Source organism: Athene noctua, chromosome 2 (genome assembly GCF_965140245.1).
Source record: "Athene noctua chromosome 2, bAthNoc1.hap1.1, whole genome shotgun sequence".
Taxonomy (NCBI): Eukaryota; Metazoa; Chordata; class Aves; order Strigiformes; family Strigidae; genus Athene; species Athene noctua.
This window is the reverse complement of record NC_134038.1, coordinates 10,501,532-10,524,460: the sequence shown is the minus strand read 5'-3', so window position 1 is coordinate 10,524,460 and position 22,929 is coordinate 10,501,532. Positions and strand designations below refer to the sequence as shown.

General features: G+C 42.9%; 1 protein-coding gene across 2 annotated transcripts in view; it reads right to left on the bottom strand.

Annotated features, from left to right (window-relative positions):
* The window catches only part of ADCY8 (adenylate cyclase 8), a 134,292-nt gene extending 111,700 nt beyond the window's left edge, over positions 1 to 22,592 (bottom strand). For both annotated transcript variants that reach the window (XM_074898423.1, XM_074898425.1), the window contains exon 1: positions 21,599 to 22,592. In XM_074898423.1, coding sequence (XP_074754524.1) covers positions 21,599 to 22,540 — 942 coding nt within the window. In that variant the 5' untranslated portion in view covers positions 22,541 to 22,592. The remainder of the gene's footprint in view (positions 1 to 21,598) is intronic.
* Between the last annotated feature and the right edge of the window lie 337 nt (positions 22,593 to 22,929).

The following is a 22,929-nucleotide window of genomic DNA, read 5'->3' as shown; positions in this document are numbered from 1 at the left end:
ACAGATACCTGAAATGTTCCTATTTAGAAAGAACAATCTTATCCTTTGATGTGAATAACCCTCTCTACTCAGTGTTTTCTGTCTGCTGGTTAGGTACCGTCTCCCTCTACTCTAAGACAGCTGCATTGCAGGTAATTACAAGGAGAAATCTAAAGCCAAACCTTCCAGATGTCATCATTTTATTGTACAAAAACATCACCTCATTTGGTGTGTTTAAGTAAACATAAAAGGCTCAGACAGGAATCTGTTTTCTTCTCCAAATATATGTAACCTTAAAACCATAATACGTATACTACAGAATTACTTTACATTACCTATGCTGTCTAACCAGGAGTAGATCTGTAACAACCCCCAAAAACCAGCTAAAAGCAAGGCACAGCACAAATGCCTGAGCAACAGACAACACACTGGAAGCAGCCCACGGCAGACAGGGTAGGTGAGGAAACCATTGAAGTGATGGTGTTCCCCTGCTCACTGCTCAGAACGGAGTGTAAAGCAGCTGTGGAGTTTCCCCTTTCTGCACTTCATAATTCTGATTCATGAAGCTTGGTCTTACACTGAAATATTCCCTACAGTTTTTTTATGAGGAAGTTGATCTCCCTTACAAGCTGCACATTTACTCTTCAAAGCAGATACCAAAGTAATTACATCCAGTAGAAGCCACATTCCATTTAAAGACACTAAAGAAATAAATTACTACTAATCAAAGTAAACAAAGATTTATAAGAAATTAATCTGAAATGGGGAAGCACACTCACAGCATCCTAGATATTAAGACTTAAAAATAATTCCTGGGTTTTTTTTTTAAGCAACCCTCACCAAATTCTAATTTTTCCCCTTGCATTACATACATGCATAACTGATATGTCAAAAACTGTCTCCCAATACAGATGTACCAGTATTTGTGGACCAGGCATTAGACAACTTCTCAGTGACAAAAAATTCCATCTGAAATGCAGTCTGGAAACATCTGGAAATATCTGAGAGCATTTCTGAGTTTTAAGGTGAGGCTGGACACCCTAAAACTAGAACCTCTAAAGTGAAAGTAACTTTTGGAAATTTTCCTTAAATTATCTCAGTAGTTCTGCGTAAATCAATGCAAGATAGCCAAGGTAAAAGAACTCCTGGTACTTCCCTGAATAGATTATACAACTGATGAGAGGTAATGGTAAAAAAAAAAAAAAAAAAGACTCATCAGAGCTGCACTGCAGCATTGGAAAGAGTTTAACTACATTTTAAAGAAAACAGAATTAAGTAGTCTGCATTTCTGCTAAATGAGTTTGGGGTGGTGTTCTGCACAGCTGGTTTTATTGCTCTAGATAATGGCTCTTATCTGAAGTAGGATGTCAAAACTGAGTGAGCGATAATTATGTTTGTAAGGCTGACAACCATTCATCTTTTTTGACACACTGCACTGCTGTTTTCATCTGATCAAATGTATACATGTCCCAGCAATTACCTGCAGTATGTACTCCATGCTGCTTCCCAATGGAACTGGCAGTCGTCAGGATTTGTGTGCAGGTGACCCTGCTTAGGTGCAGTCTGTGGAGTTATAACAACAGAGTGCACAAGAGAAGATTTCATTTTTCCTTGTAGCTGTGTTAGGCCCAGTCATGGGTGTTCCTATGAATTACAAAACTGTGGCCATAGGTGGAAGAAAGAAGCAAGACTTGGCAAATAATTTCTCCCCTTTGGTATTGTAATGGAAAAAGAAAATAATAGCAAAATTTAATGATCTTAAATTACACTTGGACCCTTTATCAAGAAATAAAACCAGTGTTATGAAAGCCAATCCAGTGTGGGTTAGAGTGAGACTAATACCTATTAAAAAGTAAATTTGTTTAACTGAAACAGTACTGAAAATACTAGTAATGAAAAATAGATGAGGGATATCATAGTGTTGAGTGTCCTTTTCTAAACAAACCTTGTCCTTCAAAGACTGCTTCTCTGATGGGAAGCTCTACTGATCAGCTGTTTCCGATAATCAGTTACACTTGCTGGCAAACAAACCGCCCCCCACAGCTGTTCTTTTTTTTTAAATTATTAACCCCAAAAAATGTCAAAACCATGCTGAAAACAAAGGGTCTTTATATTTTATAATCAGCATTTTTAACTAAAGGCCAACAGCAAGGCTAAATTTGACCTACAGTTGTACCTGTAAGTGACTGTCATTTTGCCCAAGTGTCATTAGAGATGGAGTTTTCCCACTGCATCTACAACTGATTGATGTGTGAGATGACAGGATTAGACTTACAGTTCCCAGATCAGACTATAGGTTTTCTAGCCCAGAAATAATAAGTTCAATATCTCCTCTCCAATTTTCCCATTATGGTTGTTCTGCTTTCATTTTAAATTATTTTTGGAAAAGTGACCTGAAAACCCCAATGAAAGCAATTTGATATTCCCTGTGTTTATTTTTTACCGCGGTATCTCCTTTTGTTGTTGACTGTGATGATCTCCACAAAACCAAGAAAAGACAAAACTCAGCAATGCCATTTTTAGAGTACTTTCCTAGCAAAACATTAAAAAATAATCAACAAAACCCAAGAACACCTACTTTCTCAGCTATCACTGATACAGCATTGGGCTGTAAACATCACAGATCACAGCAAGTGAGCCTGCCTTTGTTTTGGAGAAATCGTGGGTAGCATAAAGGTAGTGGACTGTAGTCTGACTTCAGTGTATGCAGAATATCAGGCATCCTTAACCACACTGAGAACCGCTGCCAATATAACCTTGGGAGACCATGGAAAATGGAGACCTTGTGAAGATATGGATGAACCTGCAAGGAAAACTTTATAATGGTTGGGATGGGGTGATAGGGCCCAGGAGCCTTTGTCCTCCAGAGCTGAACTGAACACAGTTTAAGCACAGAGGAAGACATGAATTGCTCAATGATAAATGGGAATTTTATTGATAACTATCTAACGTTACTCAATATTCTACTTAAGTCTGCTTTATCTCAAATTTTTAAACTCTCAGTTAGAAACTATCCTGGAGAGAAAATAAGGGACATGGGAGCAAATGGAAATGTACCAGACAAAAGCCATGAGAGGTTACAGCATTCCAGACCAGCTGGATTAAAACTTTATCTCAGAGAGTTAGGCGAGGACAAACATTTTCCTTTGTGAAACCTGTGGGTGTTGTTTTGCTATTAGTCATGGTGAATGCTTCAGTGTGGTGAGCTAGAAGAAGTCAGACTGACATCAAAAGTACAGAGAGTACTGTGGGAAAAAGTTGATTCAATCCTTTGGCTGGCAGAATACGCCACAGACAAATAATGAAGGATTACGTTTCTTCTGCCACTTTGCTAGCAGAGAAGACATAGTGCAGGATTCATTCTGCAGTGACACTGTTGTGACCTAGGACTAATTCCTTTGAAGACAGTGGCTTATTCTGGTATAAAACAAGGATGGGATTAACATCAGACCCTGATATTTACTGTGGGCCAAATTCTCCTTGCCTAACAATACAAGCCATGCCTTTGTTTTCAGTGCTTGTGTAAGCATGAGAAATAGAAACTGGACTGTTCATAGAATATTAAATAAATGATACAAGACAAAACAACTGCTGTTTCAGATGTTGAATAATGAATCCTGTTGATACCAGTGAGAGCTGCTGGAGGCTATTAAAACTTGATGGACATAAACTAAAAAGAGAAGCCCCAGATGGTTTACATCAGGTTAGCTGGGTATAAGTGCATACAGGGTTTGATTCAATGCACAGCCACGAATGCTGTCCACATTTTCGCAGTCCAGGTTGTCTGAAGGTACCTACTCAAGAGCAAGGTCAGTCTTAACCTGCTCACACAAAAGCTCATTGGCTTCGAAGGGAAATCTACTTGGGCAAAGTAGTGTTTGGTCTTAGTAAGTATTTAGCTCATGTATCTACTGTTTAGACCAATGTAGCAGCAGTCATGATACATAAACATTGTTCTTTTAGGAGCACTCAGCAGATGAGCGCTTGAGAAGGAATTACGTGTGGCCTTGGACAGGCTGGGATATGAATACCAAGGCTGACAATGCTGTGTTTCATGGCACAAAAAAACATGACAGAATTTAAGTCAAGGATTAACAGAAAACACAGGTTTCTTACTAGAATTTCAAGCAGTGGAGAGAACATTACTTCTGAGCCTTTAAAAAGAAAACCAGAGACCACCGGATTTATAAACTGATCTTCCCAATTGGTTGATGTTTTTTGGAAGCCAGACAGAGCTAATAGTTAAATCTATGAAAGGGCTCAAGGAGAAAGGACACAGTTAATGACAGGATGAGACTTTTTCTAGTGTTTAATGCTTGATCCAAAGCCTGTTCTGTTTGATGGAGATATGCCTTCTGGCTCTGATGGCTTTTTAAGTAGTTTCCTCCAACAATCTTGGTTTGTTAGCGATCAGAACACAAGTGAAATGAAGCATTTCAGATATCCTAGGGAATTGCTTAGGTCTCCTTCTTGATAACAATTTGATTTTTTTTTTCCCCTAGAATGATGAAATCAGTTCTTAAAGTGTAATTTTTGCCACCCATTGCAGTGGCAGTGCACCCTTACCAAGATACGTACAAATGCAAAAAAAAAAAAAAAAAAGAAGAATTTCTGTTCTTAAAGGAAAATAAGGCCCCAGCCAGGTCCCACTGTTCAAGTTCTTTTTGTTTAGATAGTGTGGTGCTGAAAGCAATTAAAGCCATGTCTATAGACAGCACTACAAACATACCAGTTGTCAATATTAAGATGACATCTGATGGCTGACACTGTACAGTAACCACACGTGTAACATATTAAATTCTGGGTAAAAGCAAGAACAAGCTCAAATGACTTATTTATGTCGTCCTCCTCATGAACATCGACACCCATTTGTTAAAGTCAGATTGATTAATCATTATGTTAGCATAAAACTAACATATCCTTGCAATAAACACACAATGTAGCTGTCTCATAAATAAATTTTATCTCGCATTCTGGCCTTCTTTCTTGTCTTCTGACATGTTCCTATATAGTTTCCACAAAGAGTTCATAAAAAAGAGAAAACCTCTAAGTCATGCCATTTTTTTTAAGGAGAAAAATATTAACAAGCAAAGTAGAACTAGTCAGACTAAATACCTCACAAGATGATTTTTTTAAAAAGAACAAATTTGGGAACAATGTCAGGAGACAGGCAAGACAAATCTAGAGAATGAGAAAAGTTTTATGAAGGGCTATTTAAAAGATTTCTTTCAAGAAAACAAAAAAGTAAATGTGTATGTTTTAAAATTTTCAATTCTTGTCAGATTATATAAAAACCCCCAAACCTCACATTTTTTTCTCTTTCTCTAGTCAGTAGCAAAGAGGTGAAACTATTGCATTTCAGGGCAGCTCAGCCTTTTAGGCATGTAAATGCCTTTCTTATATTGGTACAACTCTGGTGGCACCCAGAAGGGAAAATGTGGCTACCTAGAGATATTTAAGATTTAGAAGACACCTATGGCATGTGGATAGCATATGGTAGCTCTCAGTTTCCAGTTGCCATTGAGTTCAACTGGAAACTGCAATAGAAGAGTCATTGCCATGCAGAGTTGTAAAAGAGTTGTAAAATCTTTCCTCTGGGAGAAGAGGGCTCCTGCTGACCTCTGTATTCAATAAAAACCCTTTGTTGGATCACGAGGGCAGAAGTTGCTGATCTGTAGGACTTGCAGTTATGAGTGGTGGTAGCTCAAAAACCTGTCCAATCCAGGGCTTGAAGGAACACAGCAGTACGACTGGATCTGGATGGAAGCATCCAGACACTCCTGGAAAAAATGCATCCTAATCCATAAACTGTCAATGTGTGTCTCGAAAATGACTATAATGATAAAAAAGCCCAGAATGACCTACCTCTACCTACCACCTTACTTTCACTAAGAAGAACAAGAGCACCTGTACTTCACACGTGTGTTTTATAACACCCTCTACTCTGCACAGAAAATTCAGCATGATTTTGTGAAGTTTTCATCTTTCAAAGAGATTCCTGTATCCGACAGGAGTAGAAATGGTTGTCTAAAAATCTTCCATTAAAGGTTTCTGTATAGTTGCTATGAACTGCTGATACTGATTTTGTAGTCTGGAAATAAAAGTATTTTGCTGAAAGACTGAATTGCCCTTCACATCATGAAAAATGTGATTAAGGTCAGAGTTTATTGCCCTCGAAGAGAACATTATCCACCATGTTCTCTGAATTACAGTTGTGTAATGCTAAGGCCTTTTTCTTTATTGGAGAAGAAAGGAATCATTTTGTGTCTGCTCAAAGGTAAAAGCCCAATTCCCTGCTTTCCAGCAGGGTGGAGTGCTCAGCCCTAGGAAAGGTGCTGTGCTACTCCAGTAACAGAAAGCAGTCTGAGGTCTAATGGATTAACTGTGGGTGTCAAACATGGAGAAACTTTCCAAGAGACAAAATATCCCATGAGGCTTCCCAATGTGTAGGGTGGATATAGACATAAAGGAAGAGCCAGGACTCTTCCACCTCTTAACAGTGTTCTAGTCACTCAGCAAGCATGAACTAATCTCTGTATTTAATTATGGGCCTGTATGCCTATATTTCTATTATTTTCTTGTGTACTATTTATCTAAGAATAGTTCTGAAGTCAACTGTAGTCCCAAAATTTTCAGCCAATATCAGTATCTTTTAATGTACATAGGTACTTCACATACTTTGCTTAGATCAGGAACAACCAGAAAAATTCTTATTCTTTGTAATTAAGTAGCCTACGCACCACAAATGTATATAATGAACAGAATCTACAGTAATGATGATCCTCTGAGTATGTTTATATATTTATTTTATATCTAAATAAAACAGATCAGACCAGATTTACCACATAAAAGGAGAAAGATTGAAGGTCAATTAAAATGAGCTGATGATGACCTGAAAAATATTTTTCACTGTGCAAAAACGGCCCTTCTCATTCAGCAGATTCATTCTTTGCTGTTTCTTTGCCTTCAACAGGACTTTATTAGCAATACAGTCCTTTCATTAGTTGTTAGTTTCTCGGAAGAGACGATTAGATTCTGTAATTTTCTTGCACCATCAGCAGTATTATTGGCTAATGGTTGATCCAATATGTCCTTAGCAAACCACAGATATATATGTGGCATTTCAGGCTACATAAGTGAAGACAGTTCAGACTAATCCATCAGACTCAGTGTAGCAATCATTAGAAATACAAAATTGTTTGCTTCTTTGGGAGCTGAAGGTTGCAAACACTTTGCATTATAGCCGGAATTAGGAGCCAGTATCGTTTAATTATAGAAAGACGGGCATGAGAGGACCTTGACAGGTCATTTAACCCATGCTCCAGGTCCTGGATATTATCTAAATTACTCCTAAAAAAATGCCTCTTTAAACTGCTTAATCATACCTCAGGGTAAAGCCTCCCAAGCAAAAATAAGGTTATTTAAGTTACTGTTATTAAGTTATTGTTAGAAGGTTTCTCCTACTAACTAATGTAAATATTCCTTATAATAACTTAAGCCCATCATCTCCTGATAGCTATAGATGAAGCAAAGCACAATGAATTACTTCCTCTCTGTAGCAACCCCTGCCATATTTGAAGGCTGCCACAGTATCCCTTCAACTTCATTTGCTCTAGAGCAATCCTCTTCCTACAGAAGCAGTAAAAATGAGTAGTATCTACTGCAACTGAAAACACTATGTTTAAAGATCATCAGTGCTTTGTTGGAAGAAGGTTCGTTTCTGGCTTTTTAAAAGAAAGATAGTGTCGGTTGTTCAGAATATTGTCCTGGCAGTGGTGGACTGCCTAAGGGTAAGCCTGCCTCTAGCTTGCTTTGACAGGTAAGGCTGCTGAGAAAGCCACAGTGAGACCATAGTCACACACAGGTTTATCAGACATCTCCTAACACTTATGTAGCAACCTGACCATCTGAAACTGAATGGTTGGTGCTGATGGAGGAGCTCTGTTTGCTGGTGGAAAAAAGGGATATGTATTACTGATATTCAAACCCTCCCACCTGTAATATTGCACATACTACAGAGTTCTAGCCTGTGGAGACAGAATTGTTCCCCAAAAGAAGAACAGAGTGTGTGTGCCCCTGACGTTTGCTATACGCTTGTATATTGTTTGCTATACGCTCTGGGACTGCCTGATGTCACCAGATGAGGCTGGGGAAAGCAAGGATATTGTTTTGAGCTTTGGACCTTATGATGGTCATAAGCCTATAGAAAGCTCTCACAAAGAAGTCATGTGCCAGATCAGGAGATGACATGTGGTGGACTTGGTACTCTTAGGTTTACAGTCGGACTCGATCATCTCAAGGGTCTTTTCCAACCTAAATGACTCTATGACTCTGATACAGGCCTGCAGTTAAGTCCCAGAGTAGGACTCAAGACTGTAATGGACGGATGTGGGTGCAGAAGGCATGGTACATATGTGAAACCAGGTCTCACACTGTGATCACAGAAGCTGTGGCCTGCACTGGCTGTGTGTTTGCTTCAGACTGGATTTGGAGATGTGTGTTCTGCCCTCCAGATCCTCAGCAGATCTTCAGATCTGTCTACTTGAAACAACACCTGTAATATTATCACTGAATCACAGAATAAGTAAGTTTGGAAGGGACTTCTGAAGATCATATAGTCAAACCTCCTTCCTCAGAGCAGAATCACATACAGCAAGTTGCTTGGGGTCTTGTACAGTCAGATTTTTAATATTCCCAAGGATGAAGATTCAACAATACCTCTGAGCAACCTGTTATAGTGTTGTCATCCTTACAGTAAAAAAGGTATTGTGAAGCTTACTGTGTTTCAGTGTTTGCCCATTGACTCTCATCCTGTCAATGGGCACCGCTGGGAAGAGTTTGGCTCTGTCTTCTTTACTACCCCCAGTAACATAGCTATTAAACAGATTACACACACACCCCTGCCCCAAACCTTCTCATCTTGTGCTGTCTGCACTGTGTAAGACTGCTTAACCTCATAGAGTTTGGTGGGAGTTGGTGGGACTTAAGGAGTCACAGGAGATGCTCTTATAACTACTAAGTGATTTAAGGAGTCCCTTAGCTTGAGGAGTGTTGCAAATCTCCTTTGCTACTCCCTGTACTAGTCCCTAGATCACAGTGAAAAATGAGCTCTAGGCCAGATGACTATCTCGGGAATAATTGCTATGACCACCTACCTCTCCATGTTTTGTAAACCACAGGGCTCATACAAAGTCTGTGAGAACTTTTGTGTGTGTGTTTATGATTTTGACGTTTAATCCTTTCCTTATTTGTAGGATGTTCTAGCATTTTCTTCTTTTGTCTGAGATTCCTTGAATTGTCATTATATGCTAAAGGCCACTAAGCTCTGACTAAGAACTTTGCAAGTTCTCTGCAAATCTGCAACTGCTGAATCCATATTGCTGTGAGCCAGAAGACAACAGTTTGATTTTCAGATTATAGTTTGAGTTTTTAATGATACTAATTAGAAAAAAGTCTCTTAATTAATGGTGTGTGTATTTTCCATGTTTAAATTGCACCTATAAACTCTCTTTAGAGATACACAAACTTTAGGAACATAGTAAATATTATTTTGACTTGCAAATGTAATTACTGAATCTGAAAGCAAGTTACAAAAAAAAGAATAAAGCATGAAATTCCATAACATTGCCTTTGCTGAGTGTTTGTATCTAATACAAATATATATATGAATCTATGAAGTAATTTGAACCTTTAGAAATTTAAATATGGAAAATTATATGATTTTATTAGATATATTGGTCTCTTTTGGATTTTAAAAAAATCAACTACGTCAAGTTTAATTACAGAAGTCTTGTATTGCAGAGAAAAACCGGAAGTGATCTCAAATACTCTTCCTTCTTGTATATCATCAACAGCATTCTTTAATAAATGACACTTGGATAGACCATTTGTAAATTCAGTAAGGAGGTTTTGTTTTGATGCCATGGAAAGAAATCTGGCCAGCAAAAGCTTTGTTAACTGCTTGAAGAATAAAGAATAGCTAACTTAACAATCTTTGTACTAAGTTTCAAGGCCTTGGGCCATCAGACACCTTAAATTTATACCCATCTTTCTGCATATGAGTGCTTTGCTTGACTTTAAATATTTGACATAACGTTAAGATGTGTTCTTCTACACTCCTTCTCCAAAGTCACATTACCTCTGAGAGTCCTCTCCTTAAAGTTTTAAAATTTTATTGTTTTGATTGTTGATGGGATTTGGAGTAACGGAATGCTTACGTTAGATATTCTGCTATGGAGGAATAGCAAAGAAGAGTGGCTGCCATCAGATAATGTACCTAGCTGTCCCTTAAGAATAAGTAGACACAAGTACATTTTTACAGGAAAGTGAGAAATCATTGGAAAAATTGTTTCTAAGCATGAAGAACTATTAAGATTCTAAGAAGATTATTGGAGGCCCTATCATCCTGTACCATCACATAGAAAATGGGAACACTTTGTGTGTTCTTCTACCATTTCTTGTAGCCTCTCAGGTGGCTAATGAAACTTAACAGGAAAAGTAATTACATTAGTAAAAATGAAATACATATAATAAATTATTCTTCCCTTCCCGTTATTGTCAACAAGCTATTACTCTAGGTATTGAGATCATGGAAATTATCATAGCATCAGTCAGAGTGGCATTCAGCTATATTCTGGAAATGTAAAAAAAAATTTTACAGTAATGTCCTCAAGCAAGATTCATATGACTTAAGTTCTTAAAGTAAAATTTTCACTGACTGCTCTCAAGGACCTTCAGATCTTGGAGGAATCTACTATAAATGTCTATGTCCATTTTGGGGCATACTCTCCTTTAATGCTTCAAGTATAGGCTACTATATAGAATCATAGAATCATTTAGGTTGGAACAGACCTTTGAGATCAACAAGTCCAACTGTTAACCTAACACTGCCAAGTCCACCATTAAATCATGTCTTTAAGTGCCACATCTACACAAAATACCTCATGGTGACTGAACCACCTTCCTGGGCAGCCTGTTCCAAGGCTTTATAACCCTTTCATTGAAGAAAGTTTTCCTAACATTCAATCTAAACCTCCCCTGGCACAACTTCAGGTCGTTTCTTCTTGTCCTATCACTTCTTACTTGGGAGAAGAGACCAACACCCACCTCACTACAACCTCCTTTCAGGTAGTTGTAGAGAGTGATAAAGTCTCCTCTGAACCTCCTTTTCTCCAGGCTAAACAATCCTAGTTCCTTCAGCTGCTCCTCATAAGACTTGTGCTCTAAACCCTTCACCAGCTTCTCTGCCCTTCTCTGGACACACTCCAGCACCCCAATGTCTTTCCTGTAGTGAGGGGTCCAAAACTGAACAATTGAGTTGCGGCCTCAGCAGTGCCACGTAGAGAGAATCTCTTCCCTAGTCTTGCTGGCCACACTATTTCTGATACAAGCCAGGATGCTACTGGTCTTCTTGGCCACCTGGGCACACTGCTGGCTCATATTCAGCCAATTGCTGACATACACCCCCAGGTTCTTTTCCTCCAGTCAGCTTTTCTGCCACTCTTCCCCAAACCTGTAGCATTCCATGGGGTTGTTGTGACCCAAGTGCAGGACCCAGCCCTTAGCCTTGTTGAACCTCATACAGTTGGCCTCAGCCCACTGATACAGTCTGTCCAGATCCCTCTGTAGACCTTCCTACCCTGAAGCAGATCAACACTCCTGCCCAACTTGGTGTCATCTGCAAATTTACTGAGGGTGTATTCAATACCTTAGTCCAGATCATTGATAAAGATATTATACAGAACTGTCCTCAGTGCACTTAGCACCTTGATCAGACAAACCAAGTATACACCCCTCATTCAGCTTCATCACAATACAGGAGCATGGGCAGGAAGGGAAGCTGCATCCCTCCAGTGCACTAAACAGCATCAAGGTATGTCTTTGGAATGCAGTCATCTATGCTGCTAAACCACCAGAATGGTTGCAGGCGCTGTTTTGGGTTAACCAACCCTCCCTCCTCAATTCCCACGTGTAGTTTGGCAGTCATCATAGACCTGCTTTTCCCACCTCACAGGTTGGATGCAGGAAGCCTGTTTGGGAGGAGTTAATATAGCTACAGCCGTTGGGGAGAGGGAGGGACTGAATCCTGAAATGTGTCCTAAATTTGTTTAACTCTTTGGGCAGAACAGAGCTCGGCCTGAGACCTATAATCTTCAGACAATTTCACTCGGAAGAAGGGAATTTCTTCTTGCTCATGAACAGACAACACTGGCACATGCATCAGAGCATGATTTCTGGTTTTCCCTCAGCTCTAGGTGAGGCAGTTTGCATTTATAGATCCCAATCCTGGGAAAGAGACCTATTAAGGCAACAAATTAATCCGGGTGGGAATCTTCTCCTTTCCTCTCATTGAAACTGGTCCACTGCACGGATGTGAAAGCAAGAAGCATGGGGTAACAAGGAGGCCAGCTGAGGAGGTGTCTGGCTCTGAAGCCCAGTGCTGCAAGCACAGCCTTGTATAAACTATATGGCATCTACTTTAAAGTCCCCTCAGCACAGATGGACTAATGTAAGGGGATCTTTGAGTCACTGATGATTGGGCTGAAGTAGAATAGAATAGAATAGAATAGAATAGAATAGAATAGAATAGAATAGAATAGAATAGACTATTATTTCAGTTGGAAGGAACCTACAATGATCTTCTAGTCCAACTGCCCGACCAATTCAGGGCTGACCAAAAGTTAAAGCATGTTATTAAGGGCATTGTCCAAATGCTTCTTAAACAGTGACAGGCTTGGGGCATGGACCACCTCTCTAGGAAGCCTGTTCCAGGGTTTGACCACCCTCTCAGTAAAGAAACGCTTCCTAATGTCCAGTCTGAACCTCCCTGGTGCAGCTTTGATCCATTCCCACATGTCCTGTCACTGGACCCCAGGGAGAAGAGCTCAGCACATCCCTCTCCCCTTCCCCTCCTCAGGAGGCTGGAGAGAGCAATGAGGTTCCCCCTCAGCCTCCTTCTCTCCAAACTAAACAAGCCCGAAGTCCTTTACCACTCCTCACAGGACATCCCTTCCAGCCCTTAAGAGAATTATGTGGAACCAGGTCTTTTAAAAAAGAGTGAAGTTATATGCAAACATTCCCACTACCTTCAATGTATACAGTATTTAACAAAAAATGTGTATGGCTGACAGAAGTCAACACAGTATTCCTTTTTTGACGCATCATGGAAAGTGATGGGCATGTTTTGTACAAAAATCTCAAAGCAAATGAATGTATTAGTCACATATTACAGCAACTGAGAAAGGCAAATTTTCAAATCAAAGGAAGCACAGAAACATAAAGTGATGTGTGGGGGTCAGCACAGGCCAGTGATAAACTGAGTGATGAAATGGGAGTGATCCTCATTCCCAGTCCCTAGTTGAAATCTGTGGTGAATAACACTCCTTCTAAAAGAATATGCATGTCTGGCACATTAAATTAGATCTATACTGAGCTCATGTGGGATGATTTCTGTGTCAATTATAACCATATCCATTATGCTTATGAATATTATCAATATTAATAAGCATTAGAGATAATTTCATATGTGACAGAGAATCATAGGATGAAAGAATGTGTATATCTAGATCTCATACAGTTGTTTGAGTAGCTGGAGGAAGATCCAAGTAATTTCTTTACCTAAGATCCTTACTCCACAGTTATAAAACACCTAGTACACAGTCTAATATCATGCAGTTCTTCTCTGCTGATTGATTTTCCTGGTTATTAATATTTCTTGTTTGCATCGTGATGATACCTCTGGACTGATGGATGAGGCTCCTACTGTGGTAGAACTAAAGCATGCAGCATGGAATAGATAGTTCCATCCCTGAGTAGCTCCCAGGTAAACAAAGCAGCAGAGTATGAACAAAGGAGAAATAATAATGTGCCTGGAGATCAGATCCCTCCAAAGAAACAAACTGATTTTCCTAATTAGGATTCTGCCCCTGTTGAATGCTTCCCCTGATTTCAGTAAAGAGGGATTTTGACTTTTTTTTTTTTTAAAGAACTGTTCTGTTAAAACAAAGAAAAGTAAAGAAACAGAAAAATCCAAAATTGTAAAGTAATGATAAAATAAAAATCAGAAAAGAAAATTGAGGTAAAAAAATTAAATCATTAAACTTATTCAAATAACATTTTGTATATACCAGGGGCTACTCATCTCTAGATTAAAAACAATAACAACATATAAAATTATAACACTGACAGCAGACCGTTTGGGACAAGTACAACTATTTGTTAGGGTTGTGAATAAAAATTGGCTTGGGTTAGTTTTGCTTTTGTATTTTTTTTATATACTGATATGCTTCAGCTGTTTCTCAGACTGCAGCAATGGTTAATTAATGAACTCAGCAGCCTTTCTCTCTCCTCTAGGGCTAACTGCGTGAAACCTTGCAGCAAAAGAAGTTGGCAAATGAAATAGCAGCACTTCTTAAAATAGTTGCTAATAAACAAAACTCACATGATGAAATATTACTCTGTCAGCCAATGGCTGCCTGGCTTTGCAGTTTGCCTTGTGTATATTTCCTGATATTTTTTGTTCTAGATTAAGCAGCACCACAATGATATCTGTCTGCAGACCTGGGTGTATGGAGAGGTGAGAGTGACAGAGCTCACTCCAAGAGATTCCTGGAGGAGCTGGATGTCCGTTTGAAACGCAGATTTAGAGCAACGTTTTCCCTAAACAGGGTCCTGAGAAGTGTTCTTTTTGGCCCACCTAAGAATCCTAATGTCTGTGCAATTCTCTATATTACATTTTATGGCCTTTAAGTCAGGTTCCTAAATCAAGCTGTTGGGAGTCTCTGAGTCAGTCAGTCCCTAAGATCCCCTAGTTCCAAGACATGATAAGTACCCAGTACTTTTTGTGCTTGATCCCTTTTAACCAGATAGGTCTCTTATCCTTGGTTTGAATGGGTGAGGGTGGTACCAAAATGTTCAAGATTCTCTGCACCACTAACTCACTCAGTGATTTGCATTCATCTCCCTCTTTGGGCCAGATTGCAATTCTACAGTCCCTTCTGCACTGGGGATGGCACGAGCTGCACTGCGCCAAGAACAGAGCGAGTGAAACAGAGTTTGTCTCTGAAGAAAGGGCTAGATGAAAAAAAAATAGTCTCAGAAGCCACAAAGCAAGGTCCTTGTGCCCCTCATTTTCAGACACGACTGATATAGTTTAAGCCAGTAGCCTATTTTGAATGCCGCCATGTTCTTACGGATCCTTAGACAACATGAAAAAAGAATTTAATGTCTCAGATCAAATATAAAATAGCCAGCATGATGAATGAGAGGAGAGCTAGCTAGGAGGGAAGTCTTAAAGACATGGAGTATATTTTAAACCTCATTTTCCCCCAGGATTTAGAGATTCACCATGAAGTTTTTCCCCTATATTTGGGCTTCTCAGTCCCCAGTCCCCTTCCCCTCTAACCCTGAGGACACTGTCTATATCTTTTTGTTCAAAAGCTGAACAGGGACTAGCACTGTCTTTTAAAATAGCTATATATCTTCTGCATAGCAGCTCAATGACTGGAGACTCACCCCTCATTCAATATCTCCTGCCTCCCTAGTAAATGCCCTCCCTGTAGAGTGTATTTGCTTTTGAGTAGCTGGAGGGGCAGAAGATCAGAAGGGAGTGAAATTCTCTAGGGAAGCTGCACCACTCTAAACCAGACATCCAAGATTCATGGGGTCAGAGATAGGGGACCAGACCGTACAGTCTGCTGGTTGGGATATGTGCTTGAGGGAATGATTTAATACCATTGTATGAAACACTAAAATGTTCAGTGAGGGCACGACCAGAGATGAATTCCTTAATTAGTTGGCTACAGAGTCAGGATTATTATTTCTTTCCTTTTTTGGCCCACTGGATTTAAAACCCTTTATTTTCCCAGAACAGCTGTGCTAGGAATGGGGGAAGGTTTGCTTTGGAAACTCTCTGGTGAGGTAAAAGGTGGATTTCAATCTTTTCTGGGGAAAAAAGGATTTAAACCTTGGTCTGTCACATACCAGAAACAACTTCATCACTGCAGCTGTTACATAGAGGAAGAGCACAATCCCCTTCTTATCTGCCTTTGACATCAGGCAGGCACCGTGTGTGTAGCGCAACTGCAAAATGTGTTCCTACTAGAGCAGTGTTTGGATTCTGGTGAGGCTGCATGGTAACTTTAACACTGAGTCATTGAGGCACTTCACGGGATGCTCAGAGACAGAAGTGCAGTTAAGTGCAAGAAGACTGCACTTAAAGAAATATGATGTTAACAGAGTGCCTGCAGGGATGGGGTGCTAGGCAGGGGCTGAGCAAGGGTTTTCAGGTTTGGAGTTTCCATCAGCCTAAGCACCACTTTAAAAGCTTAATTCCTTTCTGTTTACTAAATGTCACCTTTTGCATGAAACAATCTAGTTTTTCTTGTGCTTAGCCAGATACTCTGGGAATAAGGAAAATGGAGGAAGGAGTCCTTCCACTCCCCATTTTCTCTGCCCATTGGAAGAGAAAAATCTATTAAACAGTTCTAGTTTTGCCCGCTTCTCTTTCCTGTTCAGACCACACCATTGACAGGGTTGAGAATTGCAGGATGGAATGGGGATGTTTATCGCCTTCAGTCTTCTGTACAGGCTAATAAAGATCATTCCAGCATGATCTGCTGTTAACTGTCACCTGTAAGTGTGCTGCTCCCGTGTGTGATTATTTTGCATTAGATGCTGCTATTTTAGAGTGTATGCCTCTTTCTAGGACATGAGAAACAACAAGCAAGTAATAAACAAAACCTTAAAAACTACCCAGAAGTGTCCTGACAACAGAAAAAATGCCACATCAAATCTGGCAAAGTAACTTTCACTGATAACAAGTGCACTAACTGTTATAGGCTGAAACTCACTGATAAAAGCAGGTTTCATTCATGTTCCTCCATTTTGGAGGAACTCTCTGAAGGCAATTAATCATCGGATTGTAAATATAACTAATGCATTTGCTCTACTTAGCACAACAATGATGCAGCTGCTTCAGAGAAAAGTGTATCCAATACTAATCTAATTATGCCGTGACCCACTGATACTGGTCAGGTGATATTACAGGATATAAAAGGAAACAAGATCATAATCCAGTCTAAAATCACACGATCAGGTTATAAGTCACCCACAATGAACTGTGGCAGAAAAATGAATAGTATATAATGCTATGAAAGCAACCATAGGGATAAAGGTGGAGTGTTTTGATTCTGGTTCTCAGATGTTAGCCAACTTTGAAATATCCTTATACCTTAGGGATTTAACAGATACTCCACAAGCATTTGGCAGAAATTTTGAAGAGATGTGTTCTATACACACTCATATGCTGATATCTGTGATCAGATTTTGGAAAATATGTAGCAAAGATATGCATGCAAAAGCTGTCATTTGCTATTGTATAATTATACAGATTTATCTCTGTTAGACTCCTTGTGACTTCATGAATTCAGCATTTTCCTCTATTAATCTCTGAAAGAGAGTTTGGGGGGAAAAAAGCAAGAAAGCAAAAATTGCTATCTTAATTCACAAAACTGCCTAGACTTGGAAAGACAGATGCTAGCAGAGGGAAAATAATTAATTTCCCCACTCTTGGTATTACCCACTGCAAGATTATTTCTGAATTTATTTTTAAAGTTGTATCTAATATGCATAATTTAGGACATGATCCTTCAAGGTATCCCTTATGCAGGTGACTTATTCACAGGAGTAGGCTTACTGACTCCACTGGAATTTACTTATGTGAGTGAGGAGTGAACAGGCAGAGGATTAAAATGCAGAGTATGTTTGTAGCTTACATAATTTCAAGCCTGTCAAAATTCATATCTATATTATCATCTGCCTATGTTACATAACACTAAGGAGCTCTGAGTTGTTTGTTCTTCCCCATATGCCTGAAACACATATACAGTCTTAGAAATTTTAGGTTGTACACTACGTTATCACCAAGGAAAAGCAAGAGTGAATGCAATACAAATTGAACTTTCGTTGTGGGGTATGTCAGAGACAAACACCATCCCCAGCATAGCGTCTGACCAGGCACACAAATCAAAGCACTTTACTTGTTCACCAGTGCATTTCTCATTTGTTTCCTGAACAGATTCTTTAGTTAAGACAATGCCAGTGGCACCTTTACCTAAATCATGGTATCAGACCCCTTTTTCAAGGCTGTCCCCTGGCTGAGAGCATTTGCTCAGCATTTTAGGCTGGCATCAGTTGGATTTAAGGGTGGTCATATCTCCCCAGAAGCACTGAGCACCTGGCAGAATTGAAACTAATAAGTCTGTGGTTTTTTATTGTGTTTGTTCTGTTTTGTTTTGATTTTTTTTCTAAAAAATAGTTTAATTTCAAGACAGTCTTTCTCCTTCATCTTTACTATGTGTTGGTTCAAATTAATTTTGAGATGCAAAAGAAGAAATACCAGATGACCTCTTAAGTGTTACTGCAAAATACTGGTTTACAGTGGGCATTATTTGTATTCATGATCATGCATTCTTTGATAATTTCAACAAATAGCTGAATCAGGCAGTAGTACTGCATGCTTGTGTTCAGCATTACTAATGATTTGAACTGTTTGTGAACATATTTATCAATGAAAACTGACAAATTAAGAGATTAAGGGAAAACACATCACAACACTTGATTTTCCTCTTGAATAAACTGTTGCAATTTTATGAGTTTAGATATACAACTGATTTATACCCGTGTGACTGAGAAGAGGGTCAGAACCATTTGTGCCTGTGGATGGTATCAGGTACAGTAATAAACTGACTCCAGGGTGGACAATTCTTTATGTTCAGAATTGAATTCAGTATTTTCTCTGCATGAAATCCTGGTCTCATAAAAATCAGTGGAAAACCCATTATCTGTGCCATGATCAGAGTTCTACTCTCTGCTTTTTCTTTGCCTGTATACTTTCATTCCTGGTTTTGGTCCAATGTAAGCAGCTGTTTTCATCCTGAGGCACAGCAAGATGGTCACAGGTATTGCTACATAATCAAATAGTTCATTTAGTCTTGTAAGGCTTCTCTGAAGGAAAGATGCGGTATTTTACCTGGGAAAATAAGCCTTGTGATAAAAGAGAGTGCTTTGCCTGCAAGACGAAGAAACCTCTGTTGCCCCAAAGATTTCCTGTATAACCTTGATGACACGGTCATTTACATTCTGTGTGTTTACCTGTAAAGTAATAGTTATAGACTCTTCAGCAGCCATAAAAGCCCTCACTCTCTCACGCTTGAAAGCACCCTGCAATTTTCGGGGGAAAAAAAAAAAAAAAAAAAAAGAAATGGTGCAACACTAGGAAGTAACAGAGCAGGGCTGCGTCTCTCCCTGCCGCCAGGCCCGGCTGCCCCAGAGCCCCCACCCAGGCCCCCGCGTGGGGACGCGGCGCCGGACGCAGGGAGGCGCGGAAGGTGCGCAGCGCGGTGCGCGGGCGCGCAGGCGGCGGGGGCCGCGGCCGGGCGCGGGAGGTGGCGGGAGGCGGCGGCCAGGCTCCCGCGGGGCCGCTGGAGGGAGCCCCCGGGCCGCGCAGCGCCGCGCAGCGCCGCGCCGGCTTCAGCACCGCGCCGGCGGACAGCGCCCGGGCGGCCGCGCTCCGCGCCCCGCGCATCGGCCGCGGAGGGGCAGCGCCGCCGCGGGGGGCTCGCCGCGGCCGTGCGCGGGGCGGCGGGTCCCCGTCCCCCCTCCCGGCGGGTGGGGAGCAGGGTCCGTCCCTGCCATAGCGGGGAGGAGGCGGCGGGCCGGAGCCGCGCAGAATTCCGCGACGCTGAGTGGGCTCTGGGAAGGCGAGAGCCGGTGGAAATTCGTGTGGGAAGTGTACGGATCCCGTTAAGGAGATTTATAAATGTAGTTCACGAAGGCAATCATCTGGCGGGTGATCTCTCACCGTGCACCGCTCACAGGCAGCTCATTCACACAACCGGCGAGGTACCGGGCTGCAAAATGAAGATATTAGTATCTCTCCTGAGAAACGTCTTTGTTAGGAATGTCTGTGGGAAAGGTGCGTGTGCGTGTGGACTGGCTAAACAGCCGTGATACCTGTGCATAATGAGGTAGCCGCACATTAGTCACAGCTCCATTAGGACATGGAGGTAAATTAAGAAATCGGCATAACTCACACAGTCTTTGACCCAGCACTAATAGCACCAGCAGCGCATGGGAACGGGAATGGGACGCGGCGCGTGGCTGCAGTTCATTCATCAGCACGTTATCCAGAGCTAGGGAACAACTCTGCGCAGTCTAATTGTCTCGCGTCCATAAGGCTCGGACAGGCACAACACGCTGGGGCAGCTTTTCCCCAAACAGGGTGAGCCTGGCCACCGGGAAGTGAAATCAGTCAAGTGCACTGAGGAAGGGGATGGACAGGGTGGTCAGGGGTCTCAGGAAGGCCAGGGGCTGAGGGAGGTAGATGTGTCCAAAGAATCATCATCATCAAAACTTCCAGGTGCAAGATCAGCCACTTCCCAGCTGCGCATCCCAGCATTCATGAAAACAACATGCCACCAACACCACATTCCTCTGCACTCTCCCTCCTTTGGGGATTATCTGCCAGTACCTCCACCCCCTTCTCTCCGAGTCCCTGGAGCGAGCCAAATGGAGATGATAATCTGCTGAGAAATATTGGTAGCACAGAGCTGTGACAGTCTGGGAAGGGAGGGGAAAGGGAGAGGCAACACCTCCAGAATTAAGTTGCCCTAGAAAGGCAGTGTTTTCTTTCTTTACAGGGATGTCAGGAGTTCAGTGCATTCTCATGCTTTTGTTGAAGAAGTCAGGTGAGTGTGAAGTCAGGTTAATCCTAGTTTTAAGTCCTCAGACCCCTATCTGGCCTGGTGCCTCTCAGTGGTTTGCACTGCACCACCACCCTCCCATGTAACCAGTACTCCGTCCTGGCATCACCAGTAAGGATGCAGCACAATGTTTGCCCCATGACCACTGGCAGAAAAGGCTTTTTTGGTGCCTGTCAAAGACAGCCTAGGAGCTCACACCAAACCTCCAAGGGGAGCTTTTCGCTGATTTCACCGGGGCATTGCTTAGCTTTCCTTGCAAAAGAGCAGCACGCTTTGCTCCTGTTTTCTCACAGTCCAGATCAAGCCGCACTGCACATATGAAAGTACCAGTCCTCCCAGCACATCCAGAGTTAAAAGGCACAGAACCACAGAATCATAGAATCATTTAGGTTGGAAGAGACCTTTAAGACCATCGAGTTCAACCATAAAACATAAGCAAGTAAAATGAGAGATAAGCAGTGGGAGAGTTTGGCCAAGACAGAGTCATCTAATTCCACAGACTACTGTTGGAAGTAAGGGAGGGGAACAGTAAATGACCCATCCTCCTCACTTGCCCCAGGAGCTCCCTTCCCCAAAGCTATTTCAAGGGATAACAGTGAAGAGAATGTACAAGGAGAAGGGACAGAGTGGTCAGGAAGTGTCTCCATCCCCAGCTTGAGGTGAAACCTTGGGATAGGCAGTGGGGGACTGAGGTGGGAGAGAGGAGACAGTTGCATTTTGCCTACAGTCTCCGCTCCAGGTAACGAACCTCTGGGCACCTGCTAAAAGGGAGAGGACCTCCTGGGACACCCCACACCTCCTCTCACCCAGAGTAGTGGAGAAAGAGGAGGGTTCCCACCCTTTTCTCACCACTGTACCTGGTTGAGGGAAGTCACGGCCAGCCTGGGGATAACCAGCTGCATGACGAGCTGCAGGACAGAGGTGACCAGCCCAGCCAGGATGGCCCAGGTGAGCGGCAGCGGGAGCATGCTGTAGGTTGCAAAAAGCGTGAAGAGCACATAGCCAATGCCGTCCCCAAGGAGGCCACAGCCCAGGCCGGCTGCCAGGATCTGTGTGGCCATGGCCACCCAAGTGACCACGCCGCTGTACTGCAGGTAGGTGTACGAGGTCGTGTCCTTCCTGACCACCACTAAGGCACAGATCACCACCTCGATGCCGGTGAAGAAGCCCAAGAGGATGCCCTTAATGGGGTCCATGGGAGCGGAGGCCAGGGTCAAGTGGAGGAACAGCAGGGTCAGCTTGGTCAGCACGTCCAGGATGTTCATGACCACCTCGGATTTGCGCCGCTGGCCCAAGAAGTAGCGCTGGTAAAGGCGCTCCAAGTCCCGAGACTTGAAGGAGTTGCGGAGAGTGGGGAAGATCACCCCGCGATAGGTGTAGCCCCAGTTGAGGAAGAAGTCGGAGTTGCTGGGGGCACAGTCCAGGGGCAGAAAGCCCAGGTCCCCGCTGCTGCTCGTGCGCTCCGGGAAGACTTTGGTGCCTCCGTTGTTGTGGCGCTCGCTGCCCAAACTCCGGCCGGCCGACTGTCGCCGGAGGTGGTGGTGGTGGTGGTGGTGGTGGTGCGGCGGGTGGGGGTGGTGGTTGGGGCAGCAGGTCTCCTCGGAGCTGAAGCCCTTGCACCCCCCGCTGCTGCTGCCGCCGCTGCTGCTGCTGTGCTCCTGGATGAAGCGCTGCTCGGTGATGTGGCGCACGGCCGTCTGCCACAGCAGGCGCTGGGGTCTGCCGCTGCCGGGGGGGGTCCTGTTGATGGTGTAAAGTTCATCGCTGTCGCTCAGGCACCGCACCTCCGAGAGCTCCATGGCGGTGACTGGCGGGGGGCAGAGCGCCGGCCTGGGCGGGAGGGGGGGGGGGGGGGGGGGAGCACGTCTTTGGGGAGGGGAGCGGGGGGAGGGCTGGAGCCGCGGGAGCGGAGGGAGGGGATGGAGAAGGACGGGTGGCGGCGGCGGGGTGGCGGTGAGGGGATCACATTTATAGGCAGGTCCCTGGGTCCGGTGGTTTGGCTGGCGGCAGGGCGGGTTTGCTGCTGGGGTCCGCGGGGCGGCTGCGCCGGCTCAGCGCAGGCGGCCCTCGCCCCGCGCCCGCGCCCGCTCCCGCGGCGCCCCGCGGAGCCGCATCCCGCGGAGCCTGGCTGCGGAGCAGCCCCGGCGCCCCGGCGGGCTGGGTGCGCGCCCTCCTCGGGGCGGTGAGC